The 14,081-nt window shown below is 39.4% G+C and overlaps 1 protein-coding gene across 17 annotated transcripts in view; it reads right to left on the reverse strand.

The window, feature by feature from the left end:
• The window catches only part of C1AH12orf75 (chromosome 1A C12orf75 homolog), a 68,286-nt gene that overhangs the window by 35,364 nt on the left and 18,841 nt on the right, over positions 1-14,081 (reverse strand). For 7 of the 17 annotated variants that reach the window (XM_038154139.1, XM_038154137.1, XM_038154136.1 and 4 more), the window contains one exon: positions 2,004-2,107. In XM_038154139.1, the coding sequence (XP_038010067.1) occupies positions 2,079-2,107 (29 nt within the window). In that variant the 3' untranslated portion in view covers positions 2,004-2,078. Of the gene's footprint in view, positions 1-572; positions 712-2,003; positions 2,108-2,578; positions 12,012-13,401; positions 13,443-14,081 lie in introns of all 17 variants that reach the window. The other 10 variants (XR_005258975.1, XR_005258971.1, XR_005258972.1 and 7 more) reach the window with 5 other exon arrangements.

Genomic DNA, 14,081 nt, shown 5'->3' on the forward strand with positions numbered 1-14,081 from the left:
AACAGCCCCCACTACCTATTTGGGTTTCAATGTTTTAGTACTTCAGAAATGTCCTAAGGCACGACAGGAGCCCCCAGACCTTTCTCACTGTGCTGATCATGCACCCTAAGCCTCAGAAGTGCTTTCAGGGGGATCAACCTCACAGGTACAGCTGGGTCTGATCACTGAATTACATCTTGTTGCCCTTTCAGGCACCTCAGGCCTTTCATGATTTCTATACATCATGGAAAAACTCTTTCGTTCCCCCCCTAATTGCAGAGTTAAGCAGATACCCCTGGGATTTCAGTGTTTCTCATTGTTCCCAACCATTCCCTGGATGAGATACCACAGCAAAGTCCAGGAGAAGATAAGATTTCCATGTTGTCATGGAAAGAGTCTTGCGAGCCTTGCTCTTACCCTCACCTCTACTGTTGCTGCACAGGGAACCTGCCTGCAGCCAGTCCCAGTGTGCTGAGGGGCTTTGCAGGCACCCGGCCCTCACTTCCCTGTGTTCCCTTTCCCTGGCCAAAAACTCAATTTGCCACTCTATTCTCAGTCAAGATGTCATTCCTTAAATCCCCTGCTCAATGCACCTGAAATGTGTCCCCTGAAGAGAAAGAGTCCAAGATTTTTCTGGTAATGGTCGATATCAAAGGAAGTGACGAATTTAACACTCATGCCTGGAGATAGAAGAGACTTCTGCTAAGGCACATGAATCACTGGGAAGAGCATCTAATATGGGGAGAAATAACAGTTTCAAGTGAGACAAAACCCAGTTATTTACTCAGTCAGATCTTTAGTGGATGAAAAGCTCACTTGGAGTCCTTGTAATGTTTGGATTTTTGCTAAATTCCATACAAAAAACATGTAAGCTGCTTCCAGGGCTTTCTGTACAGGTGCACTGGCAGCTGTTCAGCCCTGAGAGTCATCACTGTTAGAATGAATGATGTCAAATGAAAAGAAGCACAGACACAGGCATCCCCCTAAGCCAAAAAAGCATTGATCCCACCACCTCAGCACCTCTGCATGTGCAGAGCTTGCGTCACATGGTTTGCGGTGCCTGCTGCTCCGTCTCCAATGGAGCTGCAAACATGATTGAGAGCTCACAAAAGGACCCATACTGCTTCATTTTAACAGGGAATAAAATCAGGGATTATTTGCTTTTCCTACCTATTTTTTTTTAATTCTCATTTCCAAGCTGTTCCTGGAAACAGTAACAGGTTCTGAGATTTTTTAAAGAGAAAAAAATGACTGAACAAAAAATTGTTTTGCTAACATGAGTAATTTGGCATTTGTAATGAAGTCAAGCTACTGGTTGCTTTTCCTTCTGGAAAAGAGTAATTTCCACTGAAGAAATGCAGGGATTAGCCTTTCAACAATAAGCAACTCACCTACATCATTAACACTCTCTTGCTTTTCTGCTCACCTCCAAACTCCCCCTCCTTCACCTTTCTGTAGCACACACATAAGAGATACTGAACTCTTATTCTCCAGCTGATGTAAAACACATTGGAACTGTGTTTTTCTGGCAAGGAAACTTCTTTGGGGCAGCAGAAAGGAGGGAGAGGACAGAGAGGGAGACCCCGCCCCTTGCAAGCGCTGGGAAAATCCACAAATTCCAGAGGTTTGTGTCCTGGGGACATTGCAGGGGAGTCCAGCAACTTTATTTTTATAAAGGGAGAGAGTCCACCAGGGCACCCAACCACAGGGTTTCTTTGCTCTCTCGAGGTTTCGGAAGGCGCAGCCTCCTTTTATCCTAAACTCCCGGCCGCGTGTTGCCCTCTTCCTCTCCCCACTGGCTGAGGTACAGGGAAGGTACACACTTCCAGAACCACCTACCACTTATCCCCCCTTGGATCTACCATTTTACCCCAAAGTTCAGAAACTCAGGCTTGTGCAGACCCTTGTCTGTTCCAGGAGCCAAGCAAACCTGCCCTAAGTCAGTAGGGACATTAAGCTCCATTTCAAAGATGTGAACACCCATCCCTTCACCCATCAAATTGTTTGTAAGGACATTAGCTTACCTCTCCCAAGGCTGCCTTCTGGCCCTGTGTGGACTCCTAGCCTTGATGGTGGTCCCAAGAGCCTCACAGACAACATCATGGGTACAAACTCTGCTCAGCTTTCCCTGGGGAAGGAGTATTGAGACATTATTCAAACAAACGTCCTTTGCTTGAGGATTCAAGTTTAAAAACTGTTTTCGAAGGATTTCACTTATGTGATTCAGCCGAGACTAACAAGCCTGTGGCATAAGGAAGGCTAGAGTTTCTGATTCCCAGCCCCTCATATCTATTTTTAGCTCTAAAATCAGATAAACAATAAAACCCAAAACCAACCAGGCAACCAACACAGAACCTGCTGGAAAATAGGAGTTGTGCACTTTGGGCTTTCTTCCACAGGTAGCTACTTTTAAGTAATAATAGCAACAACAGGAAAAATAAAATTAAAGACATGGAGAGAATAAATGACTGATTAACTGTTTTTACAGGCTTGTTATCTGGGTGGTTAGGAAAACTTTACACTTTCACATCACACTCCCAAAGAATGACTGTCAACCCAAAGGCAGGTGCTGGGCTCTCTTTTCAAATCTCTCTCTTACCTTGCTCTACCTACATGAGTTTTCAGGAAGCAGAAAGGGTACCACCCTTCTTTTTCTCTTGAAGTTTATTTTAACCCATTCAGCAGGATGATGGAAGCTTTTGAGTTCCCAGTAAATTTCAGTAACGGCAAAACAAAATAATTTGAGTTATAGCAATCTGAAGATTTGACATTTTCAAGATTTGCATTTTAGATAGCAACTGACAATATGAGATGTTGCCCTCATTAATTATCCATATTTTGTTAATAAAGAACCAGCTTTCAGTAGTCCAAAAATAAGAAAGGACATAAACAATTGAATTTTTATTATCAAACTTGCACACAGGCAAGGAAAGCATAATCCCGGGCAACAAATTGGCCCAAAGCAAGGATAAAATAATTATAAAATGAATAAACAAGCATTGGCAAAATTCCAAGAGAAAATATACTTTTCCATAAATATCCAATTAGGTTAATCTATTGTAGCATAAAAATAATATTGATCACGTTGTCAAAAAATGTGTCCTAATAGAAATATATCAGGAAGCCTAATTTTGGTATTCTTCAAATTTTCTGGGCATGAGAGAGTGAATCTTTTGATCTTATTTATAGTTTAGTAGTGCCTAAAGTGCATTGGGGGTCAAAAGAACACCGCAGGATACAAACATTTATTTTAAGCTATATTGCTTTCAAGACTTTACAGAGTGACCAGAAATGGCTGCTTGCCTTTTTTCATTGCAGAATAATAGTAACATCTGTAGAGAGGCTAGACCAGAGCTCTAATGAATCACTGGACAACAGCAAGAATTTCTCTATAGAAAAAACCTCAGAGATATATTTTTATGGCTTAGAGGACAATCTGAAGTAGCCCAGATGCCTCATTTTTATATACTCTAATCTTTGGGGCTTAATCTAAAAGCTCCTTTAGAGGCAAAGTTATTTAAAATAATTTGATTTTTAAGTTATATCCACAAACTATAACTTTGTCGCAGGCAGTGCCAAAGTGAAAAGTAGTACTGTTAGCGTTCTCATTGCTAAATATTTTGTAAAATTTCATAACCCCTCATTTTAAAACCAGCACTTGAGTCTATCTATTAAAATGAAACCATAAAGTGAAAAATGAAGGACCAGATGCTTTGAAGTGATTGGTTAATTAATTTGGGAAATTTGGGAATTTGGATACATTTGGGAATCGGGATAGTAGACATAGAGCAACTTTTTTCAAAATTTGAAATAACTATTTTGAAAAAAGGTACATTTTTAGCCGCTAAAATTACATGTATAGATATTATGGAAACAAAGCTTCAGATATTGTCTGCTTTTAAGGAACGAGCAATTGAATGTTACAGAAATGAGAATGCCAGAGGTGTATGAAGGTTCATTACAAAGGATTCCTTACGCATTTTTAATTTTTTTCTTTTGTAAATCCCCTGCTTTGGGATTCTCTCTTATCAGATCAGAACACTTTTTCTGTAAAGTACTGGCAGAGGATCCAAGCTTCAGGGAGCTTTCATTGCCATCCACGTCTGTAAAGCTCTTTCCCATTTGAAAGAAAATTATTACTTTTGAAGAAAATTCTTAAGAACAATAGTGAGAAATTTGCTGTCCTTGATCAAACTGTTTCTCGAGGCCAGGCATGGTTTGCTGACCTACTTTGGTCAAGGATTTATTCAGCCTACAGCCTGGGATAAGACTCGGAGACTGCTGGGAGAGCCTAGCAATGTACAATGGATGATGGGATGATGATTAATTTGATTGTCACCAGCACAGCTCTGAACATGAGGCTTGTCCAGGAGGCACATAAAAGGAAAGTCAGTGCAGTTTCTTGGGTTCTGCTGCTAAGAGAGCAAGGGTGGCAGAAAAACAAACACCAGCATTGCTTAAGACTTTGGCCAGCCAAAGACCAGCCCAGCCTCTCCAGCACAGCAGTGTTTGTGCTGGCCTGCTGTCCTGGGTGGGGACGCAGCTGGCCTAGGGATGATCACCAGCATGTGGTTGCTCCCTTGGTTGATGTGTAGCTGCCATACCTCACTGAGAGCAACAAAGAGACAGTGGGATCAACAGAGGGAGTATGCCATGGATGTGTCCTTCTACCTCAGCAGTCAACCAGCTCTTTCTCCAGGCCACTGTGACTATTCACATGGGCAGACAGCATGGAGGTGCACTACAGTGACAAATGTGACTATGTGACAAAACTGGCAGGCTGCAGAGCGGAGGTTCCGGATTATGAAGAGCTACACCCTGTGTACATCAGCCAGACCCCATGACCTAGGCAAGAAAACTGATCAGCCACTCTGAAGAATTAATTTTTAGGGTAAAAACTCTACCAGGAGTAATTTCCTTTACCACCTACAGGGGCATGCAAGTGAAATTTTCACAGGACAGAACACCAGATACCACTAGCATTTGCAATGTTTAATACAGGTATTTGTGATACTGATTACTTATGTTGCTCCTTTTGTCACCATTTCAAGCCACTCCGAAGAGACTGAAGTGTGGCCAAGTCATCCATCCAACTAATTTACCAGTAGTGCTTACTCTTGTTCTGCACATCACTGCACAAACTGAAATGTGATGGAGACACTTTCCCACCATTTTGTGCCTTCCAACTTTGTAACACAAAATTTGAAGGAGCTTGCTGCTGTTGGCTGGGTTAAGAGTTTATTTCCTTCAGAGTAGCTCAGGCTACTCTGTGAGGCTGTGTTTTTGTGGATTTTTGCTGGGAACAGAGTTAGTAATTCAGGGATGTTTTCATTATTGCTGAGCAGGGCTCGCATAGAATCAAGGCCATCTCTGCCTCTTACCATCCCACCAGCAAGTGGACTGATGGCTCACAAGAGGCTGGGTGGGGACTCAGGCAGGATAGCTCACCCCCAGTGATGCAAGGGACATTCCATACCTGCATATAAAGCTGGGGGAAGAAGAATGAAGGGGGAGGACTTTCAGAGTGATGGTGTTCGTCTTCCCAAGTCAGTGTTAGGTGTGCCACAGCCCTGCTTTCCTCGAGATTGTTGAACACCTGCCTGCCCATGGGAAGTGGTGAATTAATTCCTTATTTGTTTTGGTTGTGTGTGAAGCTTTTGCTTTATCTCAGTCCATGAGTTATCTCACTTTTCCAGTTTTCTCTCCCATCCCACCTGGGAGGAGTGAGAGAGTGGCTTTGTGGGCCTTAGTTGCTGGTTGGGGCTAAACCATTTCAAGTAGGTGTCATGCAGGAGCCAAGATGAGGTTTCAATATCCTCATGGATAATGAAGACTCCTCAAACTGTGCCAGTACAAATCTCCAGATGACACAGTCATACATGCAGTAAATGTTCCTCCTGCAGAATGATCAAACAACACTGTCCCTGTTTCAACTGAAGTTGAGACAGACAGCTGAGTAGTGAAGCGTTCAGGATAAAATCTCCAGCAGCACCAACTTGGAATGCTCAGCTGAGCACAGGTGTGAGCATAGCCCATCGGGAAAACATAGTCTGTGGCAGAGGTTTTTTATGCCAGAAGTTGAACTCTAGGTAAAAAAAAAGAAATAGTGCAAGAAGTGCTGCAAATTATAAAGAATTACATGTTCTTGCAACTCACAAGGAAGAAATATTTTTGCTGGGATTATTTCAACCAAAAAGAAAAAAAAAAAAAAAAAGAAGTATCATGTTTTAATGATAATACTTGAAAGGAAGAGCATGAAATCTAGTCTAATCTACACCAGTTTGTTAAAGATTTGGATTTATTTCAAGTGTATGAACATATATGTTCCTAAAACCAGTTATGTTTTTTCTTGTACCTCTGAATGAGAATTATCTGTGATTGTTTGCAGGCAAGGAAAGGTAGACTGTTTACTCACTGGCTCCAATGAGAATTTGGCTTCCTCTTGAAATTCAAGGAGAAAAACACAATTCTGCTCTTGAGAAAATATTATCATAAATCAAAACTTATTTTTCAAGTGGTGATTTTCAGGGTTCTTTTCACTGGAAATCTTGGGTTTCTCAAGAAGCAATGCTTACACAAGCAATAATTTCTTAAACAAAGGCTCTTTAACAGTCCTGTGTAAATTCTCCAACTACTATTCATCCTATTAAAATAATTTTGAATTTAAAAGCCCTCTGTCTTTCCTGGCTGGCACAGTTTCCTTATTAGAAATTAATTCCCTGCCAAAAATGGTTTGGTTCTATCTGATGATCTGAAGCAGTTCCATGTAAAGCCAAAAGAATTTATTTATTTATTTATTAAGGTAACTCACAATTTGGAAGAGGAAAAAGAAGCAGGCAGCTGATTTCATGTGAGACTTCAAATAATAAGTACATTGTTTTAATAACCAGGTACTTGGAGTTTGATCAAGTTGATATTATTTATACATTATAATCTGATTAAATATTTTAATTTTAGAGAAACTCTATTGGTTGATTTCCCATAACCATGTGAGGCTCCTACAAACAAACCAGGCAGTGGGAGTCCTTCCAAGGCTTCCTCATAGCAATATCCTTTGGGGAAGGCAAACCTAGCTGTAGTTTAGGTAAATATTCACAGCTCAAGGTTACAGTCAGACTCCAGTAATACATAACCATAAACATGATATTAGATATAAGCTTGAAAGTGTGTGTTACCTCCCAGATTTTGTTTATTTATGTGTGTGGTTTTATATTGCAAACTGCCAAGTCAAGTTTGATAGTGACACAGTGTGGACTCTCCAAAGTTTGACTACCTCCCTAATGGCAATGAAGTCTTGCACTTTCTAGCAGTCTGGTATCCCCCATAAAACTGTTATCAAATATGACTTTCTTCTAATTAACTGTCATTCTGAATCACAACCTCAGCTTTTTTTGGAGACGAAGCCATCCTGCAGACAACACTGAGATTCAGACAACACAAGAGGTGGGCAACAAAGGTGAAGAGTGGCATTTAGTATTTCACATTAGTGCCATCTCCTGTAACATAGGATGAATGCTAGAATCTAGTCTGAATCAAAGACTAGAAACAAAATTCTGTGAGTACCAAACAAAATTCTAGAGTACCAATAAGGTGCTGTGACCCAAATGAATCACTTGCACAGTGATTCGTTAGTTATATCATAAATCTAAAATACATGGCATAACTAAACCAAAGTTAAAGTTCTATCTCTACACTGTTTTTCAGATGAAACATTGGCTTCCTTTTTGCATGTTCTGTAATCTATTCTTATATTAATCCTGTTAATTGTTTTTACATCTTGAGTATTTTCACAGTCTGCATAGAGACATAAACTAAGGAAATGCCAAAAGAAATTTTGAAAGAGACAGCAGGATATTTATATATCCTGGTAACACCCAAAAGGACCTTTAAGGTGCATGGGCTCATTACACTGGACTTTAAGCAAATAAAAATGAGACAAGTTATTTCCTTAAAGTTTGCAGTCTCAGAGATCTGAGGGTTGGAATGACCTGATAAGCAAACTCACATTTCTCTTCAGTCTTAAAACAATTTGGCAGCTGTCTACTTCTTGCTCTATTTTCTAGAGATTAGAATCACAGAGAAATGGAGTGAATACTTAATTAAGGTATTTCCTTTTTTACATAATTTTCTGTTCCTAACCTATTTCTACATCTGTCTTCACTGCATAATAATCCCCATTCTCCTGTTCTCCTATGTGTTTTCTCCTTTCTGGCACACAAAGCCCACTTTTACCCAGGCTTCATCCTGTGGTACTTTTCTCAGTACAGTTATGCTAATGAGAGTTTCACTGCACTTCACAGAATGATCTGGTTCATGAGCTGAGTCCTATCTTCAGCTATAAGTATTTTAATAGTGACCAGATAGTGACCAGTACACAGAAGATCCCACAACAGGGGTGACAGATTTCTGCTGTCTGGGAAATTCTTCTGTGTTTGAAAACTCCTGAGTTTCAGCAAAAATTGTCAGATGAGGTAAAATGAAGTAGCTCCTATTGTGATAAACCTAAGTTCTGTGCTTGATTGTCTTTAAAACAAGGGCTGAGTCATTTAGCCCAGCCTCAAAAGATTTCCTGCAATACTGGAACACCATTGCTCTATGGAAAGTTTACAGAGTTGTTATTTTCTTCATCTTGTTCTAAATACATTGCAAAACAAAAATACTGCCCAAATCTTCCTCCTTCAGCCTGTTTTCACAAAGTCAATTCACCTGAAGCATTTAAATTGCTGTCAGTATGAAGCAATGATGATGCACTGCAAAACACCCAGGGACTATAAACAGGTAAGAGCTTCTTTCAGAGGGCACACACAGCTGAGAAACTGTAGTAGCAGCCCATAATAATTGTCACTTCTGATCACCATGGGAACCAAACAGAGGTCTACTTTGCAGAAAACAGATCAGCAGTGACTCACTGACTGCTTGGGAAGCATGATTATTGAGAATTGCTAGACTTGTGTGGGTGACAGGGAATAGTGATGCCATTTCAACCATAGTGCCATACAGCAGTCTCCTCTGTTGGACATGCAGGATGAAAACAAGTAAATTAGTACTTTGTTTTCATTAGAGATAAATTTCACCTCTATGATTTTCTGCAGCTTCAGCCTTGTGTGGACTCTTTGCTAGGAAAGGATTTAATTTCTAGCAAATGAAGTTATAACTGAGCTTACAGTGGCTTTTACCAGGTCTTCTGCAACTCTCTTAGTGACAAGATTTAACCCTTGAGCAACACAGAGGCTTAGAATTGTCACATCATCTGAACTACACTAAGATGTGTATGGCACATAAAACACAGGCAGTATTTCTGTCTGGACTACCCAGAAACTGAGAGGTTCGGCACTTATACCAAAGCTCCTGCATTAAGTAGAAAGCAAAATAAATGCACTGTCTCATTAGCATGATACAAAAGAGAAGCTTTGAGGTGATATGGTTTGCACGAGACCAAAATTTGCAATATAAGATATTTCTAGTGTTTTTCAGCTGGTCACAAACTGTTGTTTTAATCTTAGGTTTTCCTACCCCTGAATTTTTCAAGATTCACGAATTCAAGCATAGTATTTCTGGGCTGCCAAAGAATTTCAGATCAGAGATTCTGAGATTATAAAGCCCAAATCAACTCTTTGCTGAATTACTTCCACTGGCTCCTCATCTCTGGCTGGAGAAACAGTAACCACTGCAAGGAAAATGGTATTACAGCCCCAACATTTAAATGTTTATTTTTCACAAATGGTAATTCAAGATGTTTCAACAAAACCAAAGTATATTTCTTAATAATAACTCTGTCATTCAATGGTTCCTTGTGTCCTGTTCTCAGTTCTCCCACTGAACCATCTTTTGAGTGCCTAAATATTCTCCAAGGATGCCGTCACATGCACAGCTGGCAGCTGGCATATAGGGTTTCTTTTCTGTTCCTCCTCCTACCAGAAATATCCATAGATCGTAAGTTTTGAAAGAGCAGATACTCTCTCCATGAAATGACATGTGCTTTTATTAACAAAGGCTGCTCACCATAGAGGACTTTTCATGAGCAGAAAATCAGAATTTGGCCAGGACAGAATACAGCATCCTGTAACACAGTTTCTAGATTCATGGATCTTTGGGAAAACAAAAGGCAAGAATCTGCAAATTGAAGACAAGGGCTTGGCCCTAGCTCTTTAGTTTGATGGCACAGGCCTGCATAGCACAAATGAATGTACATCTATTTTAGAGGTTCCAGTCTATGATACTGCACATTTGTCAGTTGGTCAGTAAACTTTTGGATGCAGAGGAACAAAAATATTAAGAAACCACTGTACCTCCCACACATTCAGAGGATGAAACATTAAAAGACCAATTCTGCAAAGTGCTCCAAGCTTCTCTGTAGCTCTGCAGAGGAAAAACAAGCAATGATGTGAACCAAGGAAAATACCCCTTGCAACTGTCCCACCACCAGCTGCAAGGAGCTGTTTATCAGCAATCACCTCTTTCTTCCCTCTGCCCACACATGGGGCTTCAGATGTCAGTAGCAGAACAAGTGATGTTCGAGTTTAGCCCTGTGCACCTTTATGATGATTCTTCCCAGCAACTGAAGGATAGAAGTGAATAAACAACTGGGTTGATTACTGGCATCTGCTGTTGGCTTTTTGAGCACAAGCTGAACGCTGACATATCCTAGGATGACTGGTGCTTTTTCTGCTTTGGGAAAGACAATTGTAATCAGGTCAGGCATTGCTCTGTACTAAATAAACTTGTGCAAACCATTTTGGCCATTTGTGGAACATGTGAAGTGGAAACTATACCCTCATGCTATGGTAAGCAGGTAGGAGAAAAGCCTGCATATTTATCACCCAGGGCTACTTGAGTCCTCACCAGTCTGGCTTGCAAGAACAAGACACTGCAGATATAATCTACAGACTTTCATTCATACTGAGAGATATTTTAACACCACATCTTAATCTTCAAGCTTATTTCATCTCAGTTTGAGGTGCATGGTTAAGAATGAGATGCATGTTTGTCTTCAGGAGCTGGAAGCCTGAAATCATTGATAAACCAAGTAGCAGATTTCTAGAGAATAGCAATAAATAATGTCACAAATAATTAAAAGAGGACAAACAAGGAATACTTCTAAATATCTCTTTTTGCAAGCCTCACATCAAATTACCACTATATAAAAGTGAAAGCTGCAAGTTACTGGAAATCATAGTCAATGGTAGTTCGTTGGTAGTAATGGGTGTCAGTGAAAAGGGCAGGAATTTCACGGTTCACGGTGGCTTATTTCTTCATGTCCAAATTTTCTGGTTTGCTGTCTTCTTTTAATTTTAAAAATGGTCATGAATGTACAGTAATATAAAAGAGATATAGCTAAAGTAAACTATAAACAGACATGTAAATAATAAAATTAAGTATACGGTTCTTATTTGAATCAATTTCCTTGAACAACATCTTTTTACAAGGTGAAAATTAAACACTAATATTTGTCTCATGGTATAAAAAGGACAGTAATAATTATAAAGAACGTTAAGGTCTTAAGCTTGTTTCATCCTATTCTTAATATTTCACAGCAAAAATATTAAAATTTGCAATATTCCCAAAAAGATGCAAACTTGTCAAATATATTACTCTGAAGTAAAATAACAATTAATTTACAGGAACCTACCATAGAAACTATTGAGTGGACAGTAGTGATGGTTTTCTATATAAAATCTATCAAACTTGTTCAAGGAAATATACAAAGCATAGCTGATAGCTGATGGAATCTGCAATATGGCCACAGAGAAATAAGTTGCAGATCATCAAAGTTAGCTCTTGTGCAGAAACATCCACCATGAGTTCACTAATTTCATCTTTCACTGGAGAACAGCAGGAGGTTTCCATAATGCAACTATCATTGGAAACTGATTCAACGCTGTACTTTAAGCTTTACCCATAGTTGGAACTTGCAACAGTTTAGATTTTTTCGTGCTCTGATCTCTCTTGCTCTCCGGAAGGCTGTGTAAATATCAAAATCTTCAGCACAAAGACAGCTTTCTCCAAAAGCACTAGCAACTGTTCTTAATAGACTGTTCAAAAAAAAGAAAAAAAGGAAAGAAAGAACAGATAAGAACAGATTTAGGTAGAGTGGTAAAGCAATAGCGGAAAAGCAATACAGGAATGTTCTATACATAAACCAGACAACTAGGTCAGCACTAGAAGCTGAGAGATTTGTAGTCCAGAACTTCAGACACACAAGCACATAAACTTGTGGAGCTCAGAGGAACCTTTGCAGATTTGAAGCTGCTCTTTTGTGTAAGACTTGAGTCAGCAGCTAAGCTCTGATCTTGCACGAATGAAGGCAAAGCACACTTTCAGCTATTTTAAATAGCAAAAAAAAAAGTCAAGTGATTGATTCTATCCAGCCTCAAACATTCAACTAAAGCACTTAGACAAGGACCTAAGTAACTCAGACTTTGTTCATAAACCACAGATGGAAAGCTGCAATCTCAAGATGGTGCTTGAGCCTTGTCCTGGTCAAGGGTGATGGTGTTTCTAGCTTAGACATCTCAGCCAGGTTACTGAAATTAGCTGTGAAGACCACCTGAAATTCTCCCTGTTTAGGACTGCTCCTACAAAAGTTCTGAGGCTTTAACACTCATATAATAAAGGCACTTATTATATGTGTTCTGCTCTACAAGACCTGCATCCAGCACCAGGACCAGTCAAAACTGTTTCTGGCTCTTCACCCAAATTAGGAAAGGGCTCTGCTTCTTATGGAAATTGTTGGCAGCTTAATAATTTTCAGCTCCCTACTGGCTAGACATCAAAACAGTTCCCTATCCAAATTTGTCAATGTTTATGTAGTTCAAGTACTGAATGGAAACTTGGTTTGTTTTTATTTTTTCTGCAGACATGAACTTATTAAATTTTTTTTTTTAAACTTAGTTAGTCAAAACTCTTCACTCAGGAATAGAGCCTATAAATCTTCAATGTCCTATTATAGCTGGTGGAAAATGAAGCCCCCACAGATACTCCCATAGCAAGGGGAAAGCTCCAATACATTACTTAGAGAGTGACACACTATAGTCTTCAAGGTCCTTCCAAAAAAGGAGATGTTTTCTAACTGCAAAATCCTCATTCCTGGAAAAATCTTTGTCTCTGCAGATGCTGATTTGATATACCTCACCTCTCATGGGAGGTCTGGAGTACCACTAAGGGTATTTGATTTTTATTTGCTCCCAAATGAAGTTTCCTTGCTTCTCAATTCTTACCAAGAAGACGACTATACTACTGTCCTATTTATATCCGCACCCACTGAGAACTGGTCCCTGGTCTAGCCTTTAGAAGTTAAGATGCAGCTGGAGATGTAACTTGGTGGTTCCCAGACCAACTTTGAGCATCACAGGGAGCACTGCTGCCTTGTTCTGTCCAACAAATGCATGCCAAGCACATTATATTATTCAAAATATACTGTACCTCGGGCTGTTTGCATCTTGATGTCTTTATTTCTTTCTAATCTTAATTAGAAAATGAAAGACAAAGATGGTTAAAATCTTTTAAAAAAAAAAAAGTGTTTTGTTTAGTTAGTACTGTTCCAAAACCATCTACTTTTATTTTGGTATAAGTGTTACTGTTTTTCATTTTCTTGTTTTGCAGCAAATTTTGAAAGCACCAGTCAGTGACTAAACTCTGTGCTGTACATATGTACAGAAGCATTTTTTTGTGTTAAATCAAAAGAATATTACATTATTTCATAATTACATGTTTATGACTTGTAAATTAAATAGCTATAAATCTAATGCTTTTTCCCACTGCTCAAAAGTATAACATGGAAAAGAAACAGTTTCTGCTGGGTTTCATTTAAGAACAGAAATAAACCTGAAAGCAAGCGCTTACTGTTATTACTGGAATTCACCACAATGCAAGTAAATACCTTCAAAACTAAAAATAGCGCCGGGGCTCTGCAAGTGCATCTATCACAGCCTCTTAAGTCCTAACAGGGTTTTGTTTTCTTTCAATTCACAAAGCAGTCAGAGAGTGGAGAAGATGTTCAGAAGACCATGTACCTACACTGTCAGCATCTGCTCTAGGATCCTTCTGGAAAAGCATGTTAAATTTTAAATAAAAAGGAACAATCCCTTTGACAAGTATAAATA

The sequence above is a fragment of the Motacilla alba genome, chromosome 1A (assembly GCF_015832195.1).
Source record: "Motacilla alba alba isolate MOTALB_02 chromosome 1A, Motacilla_alba_V1.0_pri, whole genome shotgun sequence".
Taxonomy (NCBI): Eukaryota; Metazoa; Chordata; class Aves; order Passeriformes; family Motacillidae; genus Motacilla; species Motacilla alba.